A 20,366-nucleotide genomic window follows, 5' to 3' on the forward strand; every position below is an offset into this window, starting at 1 on the left:
GAATGGATCCCACAAAAGCGGGGCTCAGCCTGTGGGGTCAGCAGGGACACACTACTCACCCCTGCCATGGGAGCTCGGTTGGGGCCAAGCATCCAGCCCTGGAGCTTGAGACCTCCTCCCTGCAGACACACCTGTAACTCAACAGCCACAGAAGCTTCTGCCATCTCTGCTGATCTGCACGGGCACCACTGAGCCGCAGCAGCGGTGAGGGGATCGTGCAGGACGAGGGCACACACGTGCATGGTTTTGTGCTGGCACCTGCAGCGCTGCCTCCCTGGCCCAGCTTTGGGCTCTGAGCTGGCAGCTCTCCCAGGGGGAAAGGCCTTGACCTACCCTCAGCATCTCCCAGAGCCTCAGTCCTGGATGTGGGGCCTTCACCGGCAGGTTCAGCTGCAAAGAAAGGCAGGACAGAAGAGCTCCTGTGGCACTGCAGGACATCCTCAGGCTGCCCACAAGGCTCAGCCCCGGGGCACAGCCCTGGGCCCGGCCCCTTCCCTCTCTGCTCTTCTCTTTGACTGCACAGAGCACACGGAAGGACACACTGGCACAGCACACGGGAGGAGGACTGAAAGCTAAATGCTCCTTCCTCCCACTGACAGTGATCCTGTGGGATCCCTCAGGGATCCAGAAGGGAGCAGGGAAAGATTCTCAGAATCCTTCAGCCCTTACATAATGTTAAGGGAAATGGTTTATAAATGAGCTTTTTTTGCATTGATCCTGATTATTCACTCAGGAAAGGCAGAATGAAAACTTGCCTCCAGCATCCTCCAGGAACTTCAAACCATCCTTCATCAGGACTTCCTGAAAACCCATGTCACGATTCCAGTCTAAAAGGGAGCAGAGATCAGAACCATATCTGTGGAATGCTGGGAACCCCTAATGCTACAGGGAAAAGGGCACTGCAAGGGGCTCGGGTAAGGCTATGGGACCCAGATGGGAATGGACATGGCCAAAGCTGCCCAGGGGCCTGGGGAGCTCTGGGCTGGCTCCTGGTCACTCTCCACACTCTTTCCCTGCCCTCAGAAACATCCCTGGGAGGGGTGGCTGGAGTAGCCCAGGGCCCCGGGGTTCTCTCCCTCAAACTCACAGAAAATCCTCCCTAAAGCCCTGGGGAAAACTGCAGCAGGCAGTGCCACAGCTATCCATCCCTCCCTCTGTCCCTCCTGCCCTCCTTCTGTGGGGACACCTCCCAGATCCCAAGGGCAAACAGCCAGGCCCTCTCAGGACACACTGGAGCCTTGCTCTCCCCCTCTGTCCTTTCCCCACCGTGGGCACCCCGTGCAGTCACTCCCAGGTTTCAGGACATGTCTCCCATGGAGGGACCCCAGCAGGACTGCTCAGTACCCGAGTGCCCTGAGCCTGCTCGGGATAATTCCCCTGGGCTGTGCCGCTCTAGTCCAGGCTGTGCCCGCACTGCCAAGCAGCAGAGAGGGCAGCTCAAGCCTCAGCAGGGCTCAGGCCCAGAGGCACAGCAATTACCTCCTGTGCCTGTGCCTGGCATGGCCTCCCTTCCTGGAGCTGAGGCTGGCATGCAACCACTGCTTCCTCCGGGAAATGCTTCTTTCTCCGCAGGCTCTCCTTTCATTTCTGGAGAATGAAAAAGAGACAGCTGGATCAGATGGAAACATTCCTCACTGGGAATGGGGAAGGTGAGGCATCACTTGTGAAAGGAATGCATAAGGATCAGAAAACACCCAGGATTTTGGGACAACCCAAGGCTGCTTCCTTCCCCAAACAGCCCCAACATCTGATCTGCCTGGACACCAGGAAATTGCAGGGCATCTGAGGGTGGGCATGGCCTGTGGTGCATTTGGGGCTGTCTGCCAGCTGATGCCAAATGCCTTCCTGCAGAGGCTGGGCAGAAGCTGCAGCCAGGCCAGGCTGGGAAACAGCCCTGCAGGGCGTGAAAGCAGCAGCAGGGCAGCGAGGCTGCCATGGGTCCCTTCCTGCTGTGCCGGGCACGGCGTGTCCAGATGTGCAGCCAAAGCCCCCGGCTGCTGAGTCCCAGGAGCAGCATGAGGGAAATGCACCCACCTTGTCTTCTCTGCAGACATTCCTTCAGCATTTGCCACATGATTTCTAATGGGTCCTGGAATTTCCTGCCTGCCATGTCTTTGGTCTTTCCTGTCAGAGGACCTTAAGAGAAAGTAGTTCCATTTCCCAGGAATGGACCCCACAAAAGCAGGGCTCAGCCTGAGGGGTCAGCAGGGACACACTACTCACCCCTGCCATGGGAGCTGGCCTTTTGTGCAGCATCCAAGGTAGGAGTTGGTGAGGTCATCCCTGCAGACACGCCTGTAACACAACAGCCACAGAAGCTTCTGTCACCTGGTTCTTACCAGTCAGTCAAACATTACGCCTTGGTGGGACAGTGAGAACATACCTGCAGAATGCTCAGAGGGCTTCACAACTTCAGAGCGCCAGGCTAATGGAGAATGCTTCCCAGCATCCCAGTCTGGAAGCAAACCAAGATGAGAATTGTTTCCATTGTGTGCCAGGGCTGGCTCTGGCCCTGGGCTGGCGGCAGGGCTCCCGCTCGCGGCTGCTCCTGTGCCTTGGGCCTCTGGGCACTCAGGGCCAGCTCCGCAGCAGCTGCAGCGCCAGGGACGTTGCTGCAGCAGTCCCGTTTCCCCGGGACTCTGAACCAGCTCCAGAGGCCTGGAAGCCGAGGCGCCTCCAGCTTTGGCTGCTGCCGGGCCGGGCAAGGGCAGGCCCTGGGGGAAGAGATGCTGCCACACAGCCCCGGCCAGGGCTGAGCCCGGCACAGCAATTACCTGCTGTGCCTGTGCCCGTGTCTGCCATCGCCTTCCTTCCTGCAGCAGGGGCTGGCACCGAAGATGGAGTGCTTCCTTCAAGAAATGCCACCTTCCACTGAAGCACTATGTCCATCTCTTGACAAAGGAAGGGAGACAGCTGCATCAGATGGGGCTGTTTCCCACTTGGGTGGTGGCATCAGAGGTAATATTTGTGAAATTTATGGAGCAGGAAAATGGCCAGGTTACAGTGGCATGATGAGAGCACTTCCACCACCAAACAGCCACCCTTTTCCTAATCTGCAGGGCTGGATATAGTGGAGGATCTCAGGGTGTGTTACAGTTTGGGCATGGCCTGTCAGCTGATGCCAAATAACTTCCTACAGAGGCTGGGCAGAAGCTGCAACCAGGCCAGGCTGGGAAACAGCCCTGCAGGGCGTGAAAGCAGCAGCGGGGCAGCAAGGCTGCCATGGATCCCTTCCTGCTGTGCCGGGCATGGCGTGTCCAGATGTGCAGCCAAAGCCCCCGGCTGCTGAGTCCCAGGGGAAGCATGAGGGAAATGCACCCACCTTCTCTTGTCTGCAGGGGTTCCTTCAGCTCTTGCCTCATCTGTTTGGATGGTTCCAGGGATATCTTATCTGTTGTATCTTGGATTTTCCCTGTTGGAGTACCTTAGAGAAAAATATTTCCATTTCCCACGAATGGATCCCAGAAAAGCAGGGTTCAGCCTGTGGGGTCAGCAGGGACACACTACTCACCCCTGAGATGGGTGCTGGGCTTGAGTGCAGCATCCAAGGTAGCAGCTGGAGAAGCTGGAGAAGTCTTCCCTCTAGACACATCTGTAACACAACAGCCACAGAAGCTTCTGTCACCTGGTGCCTGCCCGCTTGTCTACAATTCTTCCTTGGTGGCACACTGAGAACATACCTGCAGGAGGCTCCAAGGGCTTCAAAACTTTATTCATCCAAGCTGATGGAGAAGCCTTCCCAGCACCCTCATCTACAATGCAGCACAGATGAGAACATTTTCCAGTGTGTGCTGGGATCTCTTTCTGCCACAGGGAACTGGGCACTGCCAGGGAGTCGGGTAAGGCCATGGGAGCCAGATGGGAATAGACATGGCCAAAGCTGCCCAGGGGCCTGGGGAGCTCTGGGCTGGCTCCTGGTCACTCTCCACACTCTTTCCCTGCCCTCAGCAACATCCCTGGGAGGGGTGGCTGCAGCAGTGCAGGGACCTGGGACTCTCCCCCTCACACACAGAAGAAATCCTCCCTAAAGCATGGGGGAAAACTGCAGCAGGCAGTGCCACAGCTATCCCTCCATCCCTCCCTCGGTCCCTCCTGCCCTCCTTCTGTGGGGAAACCCCCCAGATCCCAAGGGCAAACAGCCAGGCCCTCTCAGGACACACTGCAGCCTTGCTCTCCCCCTCTGTCCTTTCCCCACCGTGGGCACCCCGTGCAGTCGCTGCCAGGTTTCAGGACATGTCTCCCATGGAGGGACCCCAGCAGGACTGCTCAGGACCCGAGTGCCCTGCGCCTGCTAGGGATAATTCCCCTGGGCTGTGCTGCTCTAGTCCAGGCTGTGCCCGCACTGCCAAGCAGCAGAGAGGGCAGCTCAAGCCTCAGCAGGGCTCAGGCCCAGAGGCACAGCAATTACCTCCTGTGCCTGTGCCTGGCATGGCCTCCCTTCCTGGAGCTGAGGCTGGCATGCAACCACTGCTTCCTCCGGGAAATGCTTCTTTCTCCGCAGGCTCTCCTTTCATTTCTGGAGAATGGAAAAGAGACAGCTGCATCAGATGAAAACATTCCTGACTGGGAATGGGGAAGGGGACAATTTCAGGAGGCATCACTTGTGAAAGGAATGCATAAGGATCAGAAAACACCCAGGATTTTGGGACAACCCAAGGCTGCTTCCTTCCCCAAACAGCCCCAACATCTGATCTGCCTGGACACCAGGAAATTGCAGGGCATCTGAGGGTGGGCATGGCCTGTGGTGCATTTGGGGCTGTCTGCCAGCTGATGCCAAATGCCTTCCTGCAGAGGCTGGGCAGAAGCTGCAGCCAGGCCAGGCTGGGAAACAGCCCTGCAGGGCGTGAAAGCAGCAGCGGGGCAGCGAGGCTGCCATGGATCCCTTCCTGCTGTGCCGGGCACGGCGTGTCCAGATGTGCAGCCAAAGCCCCCGGCTGCTGAGTCCCAGGAGCAGCATGAGGGAAATGCACCCACCTTGTCTTCTCTGCAGACATTCCTTCAGCATTTGCCACATGATTTCTAATGGGTCCTGGAATTTCCTGCCTGCCATGTCTTTGGTCTCTCCTGTCAGAGGACCTTAAGAGAAAGTATTTCCATTTCCCAGCAATGGACCCCACAAAAGCAGGGCTCAGCCTGAGGGGTCAGCAGGGACACACTACTCACCCCTGCCATGGGAGCTGGCCTTTTGTGCAGCATCCAAGGTAGGAGTTGGTGAGGTCGTCCCTGCAGACACGCCTGTAACACAACAGCCACAGAAGCTTCTGTCACCTGGTTCTTACCAGTCAGTCAAACATTACGCCTTGGTGGGACAGTGAGAACATACCTGCAGAATGCTCAGAGGGCTTCACAACTTCAGAGCGCCAGGCTAATGGAGAATGCTTCCCAGCATCCCAGTCTGGAAGCAAACCAAGATGAGAACTGTTTCCATTGTGTGCCAGGGCTGGCTCTGGCCCTGGGCTGGCGGCAGGGCTCCCGCTCGGGGCTGCTCCTGTGCCTTGGGCCTCTGGGCACTCAGGGCCAGCTCCGCAGCAGCTGCAGCGCCAGGGACGTTGCTGCACCAGTCCCGTTTCCCCGGGGCTCTGAACCAGCTCCAGAGGCCTGGAAGCCGAGGCGCCTCCAGCTTTGGCTGCTGCCGGGCCGGGCAAGGGCAGGCCCTGGGGGAAGAGCTGCTGCCACACAGCCCCGGCCAGGCCTGAGCCCGGCACAGCAATTACCTGCTGTGCCTGTGCCCGTGTCTGCCATCGCCTTCCTTCCTGCAGCAGGGGCTGGCACCGAAGATGGAGTGCTTCCTTCAAGAAATACCACCTTCCACTGAAGCACTATGTCCATCTCTTGACAAAGGAAGGGAGACAGCTGCATCAGATGGAGCTGTTTCCCACTTGGGTGGTGGCATCAGAGGTAATATTTGTGAAATTTATGGAGCAGGAAAATGGCCAGGTTACAGTGGCATGATGAGAGCACTTCCACCTCCAAACAGCCACCCTTTTCCTAATCTGCAGGGCTGGATATAGTGGGGGATCTCAGGGTGTCTTACAGTTTGGGCATGGCCTGTCAGCTGATGCCAAATAACTTCCGGCAGAGGCTGGGCTGTAGCTGCAGCCAGGCCTGGTTGGGAAACAGCCCTGCAGGGCGTGAAAGCAGCAGCGGGGCAGCGAGGCTGCCATGGATCCCTTCCCGCTGTGCCGGGCACTGCGTGTCCAGATGTGCAGCCAAAGCCCCCGGCTGCTGAGTCCCAGGGGAAGCATGAGGGAAATGCACCCACCTTCTCTTGTCTGCAGGGGTTCCTTCAGCTCTTGCCTCATCTGTTTGGATGGTTCCAGGGATATCTTATCTGTTGTATCTTGGATTTTCCCTGTTGGAGTACCTTAGAGAAAAACATTTCCATTTCCCACGAATGGATCCCAGAAAAGCAGGGTTCAGCCTGTGGGGTCAGCAGGGACACACTACTCACCCCTGAGATGGGAGCTGGGCTTGAGTGCAGCATCCAAGGTAGCAGCTGGAGAAGCTGGAGAAGTCTTCCCTCTAGACACATCTGTAACACAACAGCCACAGAAGCTTCTGTCACCTGGTGCCTGCCCGCTTGTCTACAATTCTTCCTTGGTGGCACACTGAGAACATACCTGCAGGAGGCTCCAAGGGCTTCAAAACTTTATTCATCCAAGCTGATGGAGAAGCCTTCCCAGCACCCTCATCTACAATGCAGCACAGATGAGAACATTTTCCAGTGTGTGCTGGGATCTCTTTCTGCCACAGGGAACTGGGCACTGCCAGGGAGTCGGGTAAGGCCATGGGAGCCAGATGGGAATAGACATGGCCAAAGCTGCCCAGGGGCCTGGGGAGCTCTGGGCTGGCTCCTGGTCACTCTCCACACTCTTTCCCTGCCCTCAGCAACATCCCTGGGAGGGGTGGCTGCAGCAGTGCAGGGACCTGGGACTCTCCCCCTCACACACAGAAGAAATCCTCCCTAAAGCATGGGGGAAAACTGCAGCAGGCAGTGCCACAGCTATCCCTCCATCCCTCCCTCGGTCCCTCCTGCCCTCCTTCTGTGGGGAAACCCCCCAGATCCCAAGGGCAAACAGCCAGGCCCTCTCAGGACACACTGGAGCCTTGCTCTCCCCCTCTGTCCTTTCCCCACCGTGGGCACCCCGTGCAGTCACGCCCAGGTTTCAGGACATGTCTCCCATGGAGGGACCCCAGCAGGACTGCTCAGTGCCCTGAGCCTGCTCGGGATAATTCCCCTGGGCTGTGCTGCTCTAGTCCAGGCTGTGCCCGCACTGCCAAACAGCAGAGAGGGCAGCTCAAGCCTCAGCAGGGCTCAGGCCCAGAGGCACGGCAATTACCTCCTGTGCCTGTGCCTGGCATGGCCTCCCTTCCTGGAGCTGAGGCTGGCATGCAACCACTGCTTCTTCCGGGAAATGCTTCTTTCTCCGCAGGCTCTCCTTTCATTTCTGGAGAATGGAAAAGAGACAGCTGCATCAGATGAAAACATTCCTGACTGGGAATGGGGAAGGGGACAATTTCAGGAGGCATCACTTGTGAAAGGAATGCATAAGGATCAGAAAACACCCAGGATTTTGGGACAACCCAAGGCTGCTTCCTTCCCCAAACAGCCCCAACATCTGATCTGCCTGGACACCAGGAAATTGCAGGGCATCTGAGGGTGGGCATGGCCTGTGGTGCATTTGGGGCTGTCTGCCAGCTGATGCCAAATGCCTTCCTGCAGAGGCTGGGCAGAAGCTGCAGCCAGGCCAGGCTGGAAAACAGCCCTGCAGGGCGTGAAAGCAGCAGCGGGGCAGCGAGGCTGCCATGGATCCCTTCCTGCTGTGCCGGGCACGGCGTGTCCAGATGTGCAGCCAAAGCCCCCGGCTGCTGAGTCCCAGGAGCAGCATGAGGGAAATGCACCCACCTTGTCTTCTCTGCAGACATTCCTTCAGCATTTGCCACATGATTTCTAATGGGTCCTGGAATTTCCTGCCTGCCATGTCTTTGGTCTCTCCTGTCAGAGGACCTTAAGAGAAAGTAGTTCCATTTCCCAGGAATGGACCCCACAAAAGCAGGGCTCAGCCTGAGGGGTCAGCAGGGACACACTACTCACCCCTGCCATGGGAGCTGGCCTTTTGTGCAGCATCCAAGGTAGGAGTTGGTGAGGTCGTCCCTGCAGACACGCCTGTAACACAACAGCCACAGAAGCTTCTGTCACCTGGTTCTTACCAGTCAGTCAAACATTACGCCTTGGTGGGACAGTGAGAACATACCTGCAGAATGCTCAGAGGGCTTCACAACTTCAGAGCGCCAGGCTAATGGAGAATCCTTCCCAGCATCCCAGTCTGGAAGCAAACCAAGATGAGAACTGTTTCCATTGTGTGCCAGGGCTGGCTCTGGCCCTGGGCTGGCGGCAGGGCTCCCGCTCGGGGCTGCTCCTGTGCCTTGGGCCTCTGGGCACTCAGGGCCAGCTCCGCAGCAGCTGCAGCGCCAGGGACGTTGCTGCACCAGTCCCGTTTCCCCGGGGCTCTGAACCAGCTCCAGAGGCCTGGAAGCCGAGGCGCCTCCAGCTTTGGCTGCTGCCGGGCCGGGCAAGGGCAGGCCCTGGGGGAAGAGCTGCTGCCACACAGCCCCGGCCAGGCCTGAGCCCGGCACAGCAATTACCTGCTGTGCCTGTGCCCGTGTCTGCCATCGCCTTCCTTCCTGCAGCAGGGGCTCGCACCGAAGATGGAGTGCTTCCTTCAAGAAATACCACCTTCCACTGAAGCACTATGTCCATCTCTTGACAAAGGAAGGGAGACAGCTGCATCAGATGGAGCTGTTTCCCACTTGGGTGGTGGCATCAGAGGTAATATTTGTGAAATTTATGGAGCAGGAAAATGGCCAGGTTACAGTGGCATGATGAGAGCACTTCCACCACCAAACAGCCACCCTTTTCCTAATCTGCAGGGCTGGATATAGTGGGGGATCTCAGGGTGTGTTACAGTTTGGGCATGGCCTGTCAGCTGATGCCAAATAACTTCCGGCAGAGGCTGGGCAGAAGCTGCAGCCAGGCCAGGCTGGGAAACAGCCCTGCAGGGCGTGAAAGCAGCAGCGGGGCAGCAAGGCTGCCATGGATCCCTTCCCGCTGTGCCGGGCACGGCGTGTCCAGATGTGCAGCCAAAGCCCCCGGCTGCTGACACCCAGGGGAAGCATGAGGGAAATGCACCCACCTTCTCTTTTCTGCAGGGGTTCCTTCAGCTCTTGCCTCATCTGTTTGGATGGTTCCAGGGATATCTTATCTGTTGTATCTTGGATTTTCCCTGTTGGAGTACCTTAGAGAAAAATATTTCCATTTCCCACGAATGGATCCCAGAAAAGCAGGGTTCAGCCTGTGGGGTCAGCAGGGACACACTACTCACCCCTGAGATGGGAGCTGGGCTTGAGTGCAGCATCCAAGGTAGCAGCTGGAGAAGCTGGAGAAGTCTTCCCTGTAGACACATCTGTAACACAACAGCCACAGAAGCTTCTGTCACCTGGTGCCTGCCCGCTTGTCTACAATTCTTCCTTGGTGGCACACTGAGAACATACCTGCAGGAGGCTCCAAGGGCTTCAAAACTTTATTCATCCAAGCTGATGGAGAAGCCTTCCCAGCACCCTCATCTACAATGCAGCACAGATGAGAACATTTTCCAGTGTGTGCTGGGATCTCTTTCTGCCACAGGGAACTGGGCACTGCCAGGGAGTCGGGTAAGGCCATGGGAGCCAGATGGGAATAGACATGGCCAAAGCTGCCCAGGGGCCTGGGGAGCTCTGGGCTGGCTCCTGGTCACTCTCCACACTCTTTCCCTGCCCTCAGCAACATCCCTGGGAGGGGTGGCTGCAGCAGTGCAGGGACCTGGGACTCTCCCCCTCACACACAGAAGAAATCCTCCCTAAAGCATGGGGGAAAACTGCAGCAGGCAGTGCCACAGCTATCCATCCTGCCCTCCCTCTGTCCCTCCTGCCCTCCTTCTGTGGGGAAACCCCCCAGATCCCAAGGGCAAACAGCCAGGCCCTCTCAGGACACACTGGAGCCTTGCTCTCCCCCTCTGTCCTTTCCCCACCGTGGGCACCCCGTGCAGTCACTCCCAGGTTTCAGGACATGTCTCCCATGGAGGGACCCCAGCAGGACTGCTCAGTGCCCTGCGCCTGCTAGGGATAATTCCCCTGGGCTGTGCTGCTCTAGTCCAGGCTGTGCCCGCACTGCCAAGCAGCAGAGAGGGCAGCTCAAGCCTCAGCAGGGCTCAGGCCCAGAGGCACGGCAATTACCTCCTGTGCCTGTGCCTGGCATGGCCTCCCTTCCTGTAGCAGAGGCTGGCCATGCAACCACTGCTTCCTCTGGGAAATGCTTCTTTCTCCGCAGGCTCTCCTTTCATTTCTGGACAATGGAAAAGAGACAGCTGCATCAGATGAAAACATTCCTGACTGGGAATGGGGAAGGGGACAATTTCAGGAGGCATCACTTGTGAAAGGAATGCATAAGGATCAGAAAACACCCAGGATTTTGGGACAACCCAAGGCTGCTTCCTTCCCCAAACAGCCCCAACATCTGCTCTGCCTGGACACCAGGAAATTGCAGGGCATCTGAGGGTGGGCATGGCCTGTGGTGCATTTGGGGCTGTCTGCCAGCTGATGCCAAATGCCTTCCTGCAGAGGCTGGGCAGAAGCTGCAGCCAGGCCAGGCTGGAAAACAGCCCTGCAGGGCGTGAAAGCAGCAGCGGGGCAGCGAGGCTGCCATGGATCCCTTCCTGCTGTGCCGGGCACGGCGTGTCCAGATGTGCAGCCAAAGCCCCCGGCTGCTGAGTCCCAGGAGCAGCATGAGGGAAATGCACCCACCTTGTCTTCTCTGCAGACATTCCTTCAGCATTTGCCACATGATTTCTAATGGGTCCTGGAATTTCCTGCCTGCCATGTCTTTGGTCTCTCCTGTCAGAGGACCTTAAGAGAAAGTAGTTCCATTTCCCAGGAATGGACCCCACAAAAGCAGGGCTCAGCCTGAGGGGTCAGCAGGGACACACTACTCACCCCTGCCATGGGAGCTGGCCTTTTGTGCAGCATCCAAGGTAGGAGTTGGTGAGGTCGTCCCTGCAGACACGCCTGTAACACAACAGCCACAGAAGCTTCTGTCACCTGGTTCTTACCAGTCAGTCAAACATTACGCCTTGGTGGGACAGTGAGAACATACCTGCAGAATGCTCAGAGGGCTTCACAACTTCAGAGCGCCAGGCTAATGGAGAATCCTTCCCAGCATCCCAGTCTGGAAGCAAACCAAGATGAGAACTGTTTCCATTGTGTGCCAGGGCTGGCTCTGGCCCTGGGCTGGCGGCAGGGCTCCCGCTCGGGGCTGCTCCTGTGCCTTGGGCCTCTGGGCACTCAGGGCCAGCTCCGCAGCAGCTGCAGCGCCAGGGACGTTGCTGCACCAGTCCCGTTTCCCCGGGGCTCTGAACCAGCTCCAGAGGCCTGGAAGCCGAGGCGCCTCCAGCTTTGGCTGCTGCCGGGCCGGGCAAGGGCAGGCCCTGGGGGAAGAGCTGCTGCCACACAGCCCCGGCCAGGCCTGAGCCCGGCACAGCAATTACCTGCTGTGCCTGTGCCCGTGTCTGCCATCGCCTTCCTTCCTGCAGCAGGGGCTCGCACCGAAGATGGAGTGCTTCCTTCAAGAAATACCACCTTCCACTGAAGCACTATGTCCATCTCTTGACAAAGGAAGGGAGACAGCTGCATCAGATGGAGCTGTTTCCCACTTGGGTGGTGGCATCAGAGGTAATATTTGTGAAATTTATGGAGCAGGAAAATGGCCAGGTTACAGTGGCATGATGAGAGCACTTCCACCACCAAACAGCCACCCTTTTCCTAATCTGCAGGGCTGGATATAGTGGGGGATCTCAGGGTGTGTTACAGTTTGGGCATGGCCTGTCAGCTGATGCCAAATAACTTCCGGCAGAGGCTGGGCAGAAGCTGCAGCCAGGCCAGGCTGGGAAACAGCCCTGCAGGGCGTGAAAGCAGCAGCGGGGCAGCAAGGCTGCCATGGATCCCTTCCCGCTGTGCCGGGCACGGCGTGTCCAGATGTGCAGCCAAAGCCCCCGGCTGCTGACACCCAGGGGAAGCATGAGGGAAATGCACCCACCTTCTCTTTTCTGCAGGGGTTCCTTCAGCTCTTGCCTCATCTGTTTGGATGGTTCCAGGGATATCTTATCTGTTGTATCTTGGATTTTCCCTGTTGGAGTACCTTAGAGAAAAATATTTCCATTTCCCACGAATGGATCCCAGAAAAGCAGGGTTCAGCCTGTGGGGTCAGCAGGGACACACTACTCACCCCTGAGATGGGAGCTGGGCTTGAGTGCAGCATCCAAGGTAGCAGCTGGAGAAGCTGGAGAAGTCTTCCCTGTAGACACATCTGTAACACAACAGCCACAGAAGCTTCTGTCACCTGGTGCCTGCCCGCTTGTCTACAATTCTTCCTTGGTGGCACACTGAGAACATACCTGCAGGAGGCTCCAAGGGCTTCAAAACTTTATTCATCCAAGCTGATGGAGAAGCCTTCCCAGCACCCTCATCTACAATGCAGCACAGATGAGAACATTTTCCAGTGTGTGCTGGGATCTCTTTCTGCCACAGGGAACTGGGCACTGCCAGGGAGTCGGGTAAGGCCATGGGAGCCAGATGGGAATAGACATGGCCAAAGCTGCCCAGGGGCCTGGGGAGCTCTGGGCTGGCTCCTGGTCACTCTCCACACTCTTTCCCTGCCCTCAGCAACATCCCTGGGAGGGGTGGCTGCAGCAGTGCAGGGACCTGGGACTCTCCCCCTCACACACAGAAGAAATCCTCCCTAAAGCATGGGGGAAAACTGCAGCAGGCAGTGCCACAGCTATCCATCCTGCCCTCCCTCTGTCCCTCCTGCCCTCCTTCTGTGGGGAAACCCCCCAGATCCCAAGGGCAAACAGCCAGGCCCTCTCAGGACACACTGGAGCCTTGCTCTCCCCCTCTGTCCTTTCCCCACCGTGGGCACCCCGTGCAGTCACTCCCAGGTTTCAGGACATGTCTCCCATGGAGGGACCCCAGCAGGACTGCTCAGTGCCCTGAGCCTGCTCGGGATAATTCCCCTGGGCTGTGCTGCTCTAGTCCAGGCTGTGCCCGCACTGCCAAACAGCAGAGAGGGCAGCTCAAGCCTCAGCAGGGCTCAGGCCCAGAGGCACGGCAATTACCTCCTGTGCCTGTGCCTGGCATGGCCTCCCTTCCTGTAGCAGAGGCTGGCCATGCAACCACTGCTTCCTCTGGGAAATGCTTCTTTCTCCGCAGGCTCTCCTTTCATTTCTGGACAATGGAAAAGAGACAGCTGCATCAGATGAAAACATTCCTGACTGGGAATGGGGAAGGGGACAATTTCAGGAGGCATCACTTGTGAAAGGAATGCATAAGGATCAGAAAACACCCAGGATTTTGGGACAACCCAAGGCTGCTTCCTTCCCCAAACAGCCCCAACATCTGATCTGCCTGGACACCAGGAAATTGCAGGGCATCTGAGGGTGGGCATGGCCTGTGGTGCATTTGGGGCTGTCTGCCAGCTGATGCCAAATGCCTTCCTGCAGAGGCTGGGCAGAAGCTGCAGCCAGGCCAGGCTGGGAAACAGCCCTGCAGGGCGTGAAAGCAGCAGCAGGGCAGCGAGGCTGCCATGGGTCCCTTCCTGCTGTGCCGGGCACGGCGTGTCCAGATGTGCAGCCAAAGCCCCCGGCTGCTGAGTCCCAGGAGCAGCATGAGGGAAATGCACCCACCTTGTCTTCTCTGCAGACATTCCTTCAGCATTTGCCACATGATTTCTAATGGGTCCTGGAATTTCCTGCCTGCCATGTCTTTGGTCTCTCCTGTCAGAGGACCTTAAGAGAAAGTAGTTCCATTTCCCAGGAATGGACCCCACAAAAGCAGGGCTCAGCCTGAGGGGTCAGCAGGGACACACTACTCACCCCTGCCATGGGAGCTGGCCTTTTGTGCAGCATCCAAGGTAGGAGTTGGTGAGGTCGTCCCTGCAGACACGCCTGTAACACAACAGCCACAGAAGCTTCTGTCACCTGGTTCTTGCCAGACAGTCAAACATTACGCCTTGGTGGGACAGCGAGAACATACCTGCAGAATGCTCAGAGGGCTTCACAACTTCAGAGCGCCAGGCTAATGGAGAATCCTTCCCAGCATCCCAGTCTGGAAGCAAACCAAGATGAGAACTGTTTCCATTGTGTGCCAGGGCTGGCTCTGGCCCTGGGCTGGCGGCAGGGCTCCCGCTCGGGGCTGCTCCTGTGCCTTGGGCCTCTGGGCACTCAGGGCCAGCTCCGCAGCAGCTGCAGCGCCAGGGACGTTGCTGCACCAGTCCCATTTCCCCGGGGCTCTGAACCAGCTCCAGAGGCCTGGAAGCCGAGGCGCCTCCAGCTTTGGCTGCTGCCGGGCCGGGCAAGGGCAGGCCCTGGGGGAAGAGCTGCTGCCACACAGCCCCGGCCAGGCCTGAGCCCGGCACAGCAATTACCTGCTGTGCCTGTGCCCGTGTCTGCCATCGCCTTCCTTCCTGCAGCAGGGGCTGGCACCGAAGATGGAGTGCTTCCTTCAAGAAATACCACCTTCCACTGAAGCACTATGTCCATCTCTTGACAAAGGAAGGGAGACAGCTGCATCAGATGGAGCTGTTTCCCACTTGGGTGCCGGCATCAGAGGTAATATTTGTGAAATTTATGGAGCAGGAAAATGGCCAGGTTACAGTGGCATGATGAGAGCACTTCCACCACCAAACAGCCACCCTTTTCCTAATCTGCAGGGCTGGATATAGTGGGGGATCTCAGGGTGTGTTACAGTTTGGGCATGGCCTGTCAGCTGATGCCAAATAACTTCCGGCAGAGGCTGGGCAGAAGCTGCAGCCAGGCCAGGCTGGGAAACAGCCCTGCAGGGCGTGAAAGCAGCAGCGGGGCAGCAAGGCTGCCATGGATCCCTTCCCGCTGTGCCGGGCACGGCGTGTCCAGATGTGCAGCCAAAGCCCCCGGCTGCTGAGTCCCAGGGGAAGCATGAGGGAAATGCACCCACCTTCTCTTGTCTGCAGGGGTTCCTTCAGCTCTTGCCTCATCTGTTTGGATGGTTCCAGGGATATCTTATCTGTTGTATCTTGGATTTTCCCTGTTGGAGTACCTTAGAGAAAAATATTTCCATTTCCCACGAATGGATCCCAGAAAAGCAGGGCTCAGCCTGTGGGGTCAGCAGGGACACACTACTCACCCCTGAGATGGGAGCTGGGCTTGAGTGCAGCATCCAAGGTAGCAGCTGGAGAAGCTGGAGAAGTCCTCCCTGTAGATACATCTGTAACACAACAGCCACAGAAGCTTCTGTCACCTGGTGCCTGCCCGCTTGTCTACAATTCTTCCTTGGTGGCACACTGAGAACATACCTGCAGGAGGCTCCAAGGGCTTCAAAACTTTATTCATCCAAGCTGATGGAGAAGCCTTCCCAGCACCCTCATCTACAATGCAGCACAGATGAGAACATTTTCCAGTGTGTGCTGGGATCTCTTTCTGCCACAGGGAACTGGGCACTGCCAGGGAGTCGGGTAAGGCCATGGGAGCCAGATGGGAATAGACATGGCCAAAGCTGCCCAGGGGCCTGGGGAGCTCTGGGCTGGCTCCTGGTCACTCTCCACACTCTTTCCCTGCCCTCAGCAACATCCCTGGGAGGGGTGGCTGCAGCAGTGCAGGGACCTGGGACTCTCCCCCTCACACACAGAAGAAATCCTCCCTAAAGCATGGGGGAAAACTGCAGCAGGCAGTGCCACAGCTATTCATCCTGCCCTCCCTCTGTCCCTCCCGCCCTCCTTCTGTGGGGAAAGCCCCCAGATCCCAAGGGCAAACAGCCAGGCCCTCTCAGGACACACTGGAGCCTTGCTCTCCCCCTCTGTCCTTTCCCCACCGTGGGCACCCCGTGCAGTCACGCCCAGGTTTCAGGACATGTCTCCCACGGAGGGACCCCAGCAGGACTGCTCAGTACCTGAGTGCCCTGAGCCTGCTTGGGATAATACCTCTGGGCTGTGCCTGACTTGTCCAGGCTGTCCCTGCACTGCCAGGCAGCAGCGAGAGCAGCTCAAGCCTCAGCAGGGCTCACGCCCAGAGGCACAGCAATTACCTCCTGTGCCTGTGCCTGGCATCGCCTCTCTTCCTGCAGCAGAGGCTGGCATGGAATCACTGCTTCCTCTGGGAAATGCCGCCTTATGCCCAGCCTCTGCATCCACTTCTGGAGAAAGGAAGAGGGACAGCTGGATCAGGTGGGGCTGTTCCCCACTGGGGAGGTGGCGCCTTCAGGAGGGAATGATTGTCAAAGACATGGCTAAGAATCAGGAAATCCCTGTAAACATTTTGGGAAGGCCAGGGCCCTCCCTTCCCCAAACTGGTGCCGTTTCTGTTCTACCCGGCGACTGGAAAATTTCAGGGGATCTCAGGCCTGTGGTGCAATTAGGCGGCCTGTCAGCTGATGCCAAATGCCTTCTTGCAGGGGCTGGGCAGAAGCTGCAGCCAGGCCAGGCTGGGAAACAGCCCTGCAAGACGTCAAAGCAGCAGCAGGGCAGCGAGGCTGCCATGGATCCCTTCCCACTGTGCCAGGCATGGCGTGTCCAGATGTGCAGCCAAAGCTCCCAGATGCTGATACCCAGGGGAAGCATGAGGGAAATGCACCCACCTTCTCCTGCCTGCTGCATTTCCTTCAGCATTTGCCTCATGTTTTCGGATGGATCATGGGGTTTCTGGTGTCCTGTAGCTTGGTCCTTCCCCCTTGGAGGACCTTAGAGCAACAGAATTCCATTTCCCAGGAACAGATCCCACAAAAGTAGGGCTCAGCCTGTGGGGTCAGCAGGGACACACTACTCACCTCTGCGATGGTTGCCAGGCTTCTGTGTAGGAATCAGCAACGGAGCTGGAGAAGTCCTCCCTGTAGACACACCTGTAACTCAACAGCCACAGAAGCTTCTGCCATCTCTGCTGATCTGCACGGGCACCACTGAGCCACAGGAGGGGTGAGGGAATCACACAGGGCGAGGGCACACACGTGCATGGTTCTGTGCTGGCACCTGCAGCGATGCCTCCCTGGCCCAGCTTTGGGATCTGAGCTGGCAGCTCTCCCAGGGGAAAGGCCTTGACCTACCCTCAGCATCTCCCAGAGCCTCAGTCCTGGACGTGGCTTGGGAAGCTGCACCACCTTCACCAGCAGGTTCAGCTGCAAAGAAAGGCAGGACAGAAGACCTGTAAATCCACCAACAGAAACACCAGCCAAACCTCACTAAAAAGTCACCACTACTTCTTGAAGTAAAATAGACTGATGCATGTTAATACCTAAGCTTGTAAGCTGTAAAACCCATTGTTATGAGAAGTAAAATATTTTATTTTAAACTGTATTATTCATGAGGTTGTTTTAAGTGAACTGAATATTTAAGGTGTGATATGCAAATTTATTTCAAAAAATAAAATATTTTAGTGCTTTTGTTATAACAGACAAAAGAAATAGAAGTAAAAGCTAATGAAACACTGTAAAGAATATATTAGAACAATAATATGATTCGTGAAAAATCGGAAAAAAATTAAGTATATAAGATACAAACCAGATTTAAGTTCCAAGAAACACTAAAAGTAACATTAAATCAGATAGGATATAACAAAAGCCGTTAGATATTTAATAAGGATCAAATTAAAATAAAGGAAAAAAGCCAAGTATAGCTGAAAGAAAGAGAAGTGTACAGACTAATTACAACTTTAGAGCTAAAATGTCAAAGAAACAAAACTATAACAATTAGAAATAAGCAGGTGCTATCCTAAATCCTGAAAAACAATTTAAAAGGCTCTTATAAATCTTATGAAGTAAATACTGAGAATGAGACGAATGACACCAGTGACTAGATCCCAAGGTGTAAGCTCTGCTACCAAGATGATACACATCTTGGCCCTTTGGCTGCAACCCAAAGGGGCTTTGAGAGAGCTAGAGTGTTAAAACTGCAGAGGATTATTGTCACTGTATTAGTTATCCAAGCCCAAAAAGAATGAGCCATATGCACACTCCCTAGTTAGTGTAGTACGCTATAATTTTAACAAATTCAGAAGGTGCACTATGAGTAGTAAAAGACTGCAATAAAGAAAATGTGAAATACAGCAAAAAGAATAAAATGGCAAAATTTGTAAGCAATATATTAAAACTTTTTGCTCTGCAAGAGATAGAGAAGAAATAAATCCTGAGAGTAGAATAAAGCAAATTGCTCAAGAATTAGAAAACAAGAACATGAGACAGTTATAAAGACACATTTTAGCAGGCAACATAAGAAAACATGAAAAACTTATTTTACAAATATTACCAGCCTTAAACGACTATGGAGTCAAAATATATCTAAATTACAATAAGCACATGCATTGATATAAAAAAATATAATTGACAATCCAAAGAAAAGAAATTAAAGATTTAGAATAATCTACCTTATGAGAAGAGCTGTTAATTTTATACCCTGACTAGTAGTATGAAAGTGTTTTTGTCAAGTTTTATAAATACTAAACATAAAATTAGAAAATAAGTAAGCTTTGTCAAAGTGTATCCTAAAAGTACAAATTTAATAAATTAATAGAGAAAGGGAGGGATTCTGATAGATTGTATGCACAAATTCATGCTGAGACTACAGTAATCTCGCCTAATGAAAATCCTAGCATAACAAAGGAGGGTTCAGGGCAATCAACATGCACCAGAATCCTAGCCTGAATATTCGTCCCCAGAAATGCTGATTCCAGAAGATTATTTCTCTGACCAAACCTCAGCAATGTGCATTCGATTTGCATCATCTATAAGATAAATGTGTGCCTCCTAGAATGCATATTGCATTTTCCTCTAACAAAGTGAATCTTTTACCAGTTTTGGGGAAACTCTCAGCAAGAGCAGCAGCAAGAAAGGAAAAAATACATGAATATGCAAAAAGGATAAAAACAACCATAAGAAAGCAGAAAAACTCCTGCCCTCCACACCGCCTGGAGCTTGGAAATGTACAAAAAAGACTTTGAGAGAGCTGTCCCTTCGTGATGCACAGGGGAGAGAAATGCCCCACCTGTCTCACCTGACGCTGTTAGCCTGCTTCAGGGCCAATCTGATATTTGCTTCTAGATTTTCTACGACTGAATTTTAATTATGGAATAAATTCTCCGTATTAATCAAAAAAAGCTAATTCATTTAAAACATCCGGGACTCCTGGAACCCTCATCAGGCACCCCAAAATATCCCTTTGTGCCTCTTCAGGTCCAGGCCCAGATGATCCCACAGAAGGAAATGTGCCCTCAGCCCAGGGATGCTCAGCATGGGCTCGCCCATCCCCTCGGGGCCCCACTGCTGGGCACAGCAGCCCCTGCCTGGCTCCTGCCTGCCCACACCGTGGCCATCCACGGCTGCTCCTGGGCATGGAGCTCAGCCACTGATGGTGCCGGGTGGGCTTTGCTGGTGCTACCACCCGGACATAACTGTGAAAACTCCAACTCTTTATTTGAATATAAAATGTGGGCCACGCCCTGCCCTGCCAGGCAAGGGCTGCCCACCTTCAGTCCTGGCCGGGGAACAGGACCAGGGGGCTCAGGGGCAGAGGTTCTCGTTGAGGAGCGGTGGGTTTTGGGATGGCCTCGTGACACTGCTGCAGCCATGGCAGGGCAGATAGGGGCAGAAGTGGAGAGCTGAGGTCATGGCTCAAATTCTCGCTGCCTGCGTTATTAGGCTGGTCTTCTGGAGATGGAGAGGAGCACCTGTGAAGAGAGGAGGTGGCTGAGGCCCCAGCTGCCAGTGGCACACAGGGACCCTCCTGCATAGCAGGGCCCAGAGCTGATTTGGGAAGTGCTGTGCTGCCCCATTTCTTCAGCCCCACTAGCTGCCCACACCCACAGTGGCACTGGGCCGCCCCCAGAAAACTGTCGAATCTGGGCTGTGGCTGCAGGGCACAGCTGCTCTACAGCACAGGTGGACTGCCTTGGGGGTAGGACTGCCCTGAGGGTAGGGACAAGGAACGGGGTGAGGTCTGCTCTGTTTTCCAAAGGTGATTATTCTACAGACCATCAGGGCCAGACCAACACTGCATTAAAGGCATACACCAACTTACAAACTTGGCAGGGTCCCAGGGGAGGATCCAATCTTTAGCCAATTGGGAGAAACTGAGGGTGGAACACCAGGCGGGGAATACAAGGTTTAAACCAATTGGGGATTACAGGGGAGGGGAAGAACTTAAACAAACCAATGGGGTTCCGAAGGATACAAAATTGATAGGAAAATTTCTAGAGCAAGGGGCAGGCTTGGAGAGGGACTGACATGCAATGGGAGGAGGAACAGTGAACAAAAGGGCAGGT

At 55.3% G+C, this 20,366-nt stretch overlaps 2 protein-coding genes across 5 annotated transcripts; both read right to left on the reverse strand.

Annotated features, from left to right (window-relative positions):
• Positions 1 to 691: 691 nt before the first annotated feature.
• On the reverse strand, positions 692 to 10,928 carry LOC135292105 (uncharacterized). Of its 3 annotated transcripts, none has more exons than XM_064406340.1 (27): positions 10,840 to 10,928; positions 10,273 to 10,381; positions 9,553 to 9,624; positions 9,384 to 9,464; positions 9,195 to 9,296; positions 8,647 to 8,763; positions 8,256 to 8,327; positions 8,096 to 8,167; positions 7,907 to 8,008; positions 7,341 to 7,448; positions 6,621 to 6,692; positions 6,452 to 6,532; positions 6,263 to 6,364; positions 5,715 to 5,831; positions 5,324 to 5,395; positions 5,164 to 5,235; positions 4,975 to 5,076; positions 4,409 to 4,516; positions 3,681 to 3,752; positions 3,512 to 3,592; positions 3,323 to 3,424; positions 2,775 to 2,891; positions 2,384 to 2,455; positions 2,224 to 2,295; positions 2,035 to 2,124; positions 1,480 to 1,587; positions 692 to 827 (listed from the first exon to the last, which is right to left on the reverse strand). In XM_064406340.1, exons 2-27 carry the CDS (start codon positions 10,292 to 10,294, stop codon positions 730 to 732), a joined length of 2,286 nt encoding a protein of 761 aa, XP_064262410.1. In that variant the 5' UTR covers positions 10,295 to 10,381; positions 10,840 to 10,928; the 3' UTR covers positions 692 to 729. The 3 variants fall into 3 exon arrangements, with proteins under 3 accessions (XP_064262410.1, XP_064262409.1, XP_064262411.1); XM_064406339.1 differs by having other exon boundaries at positions 2,035 to 2,136; XM_064406341.1 differs by lacking the exons at positions 4,975 to 5,076; positions 5,164 to 5,235; positions 5,324 to 5,395; positions 5,715 to 5,831 and having other exon boundaries at positions 2,035 to 2,136.
• Positions 10,929 to 12,332: 1,404 nt separating this feature from the next.
• On the reverse strand, positions 12,333 to 17,836 carry LOC135292106 (uncharacterized). Of its 2 annotated transcripts, XM_064406342.1 has the most exons (14): positions 17,158 to 17,836; positions 16,885 to 16,956; positions 16,696 to 16,797; positions 16,147 to 16,254; positions 15,419 to 15,490; positions 15,250 to 15,330; positions 15,061 to 15,162; positions 14,513 to 14,629; positions 14,122 to 14,193; positions 13,962 to 14,033; positions 13,773 to 13,874; positions 13,206 to 13,314; positions 12,486 to 12,557; positions 12,333 to 12,397 (listed from the first exon to the last, which is right to left on the reverse strand). In XM_064406342.1, exons 3-13 carry the CDS (start codon positions 16,733 to 16,735, stop codon positions 12,554 to 12,556), a joined length of 879 nt encoding a protein of 292 aa, XP_064262412.1. In that variant the 5' UTR covers positions 16,736 to 16,797; positions 16,885 to 16,956; positions 17,158 to 17,836; the 3' UTR covers positions 12,333 to 12,397; positions 12,486 to 12,553. The 2 variants fall into 2 exon arrangements, with proteins under 2 accessions (XP_064262412.1, XP_064262413.1); XM_064406343.1 differs by lacking the exons at positions 16,885 to 16,956; positions 17,158 to 17,836 and having other exon boundaries at positions 16,696 to 16,835.
• Between the last annotated feature and the right edge of the window lie 2,530 nt (positions 17,837 to 20,366).

Source organism: Passer domesticus, unplaced genomic scaffold (genome assembly GCF_036417665.1).
Source record: "Passer domesticus isolate bPasDom1 unplaced genomic scaffold, bPasDom1.hap1 HAP1_SCAFFOLD_204, whole genome shotgun sequence".
NCBI lineage: Eukaryota > Metazoa > Chordata > Aves > Passeriformes > Passeridae > Passer > Passer domesticus.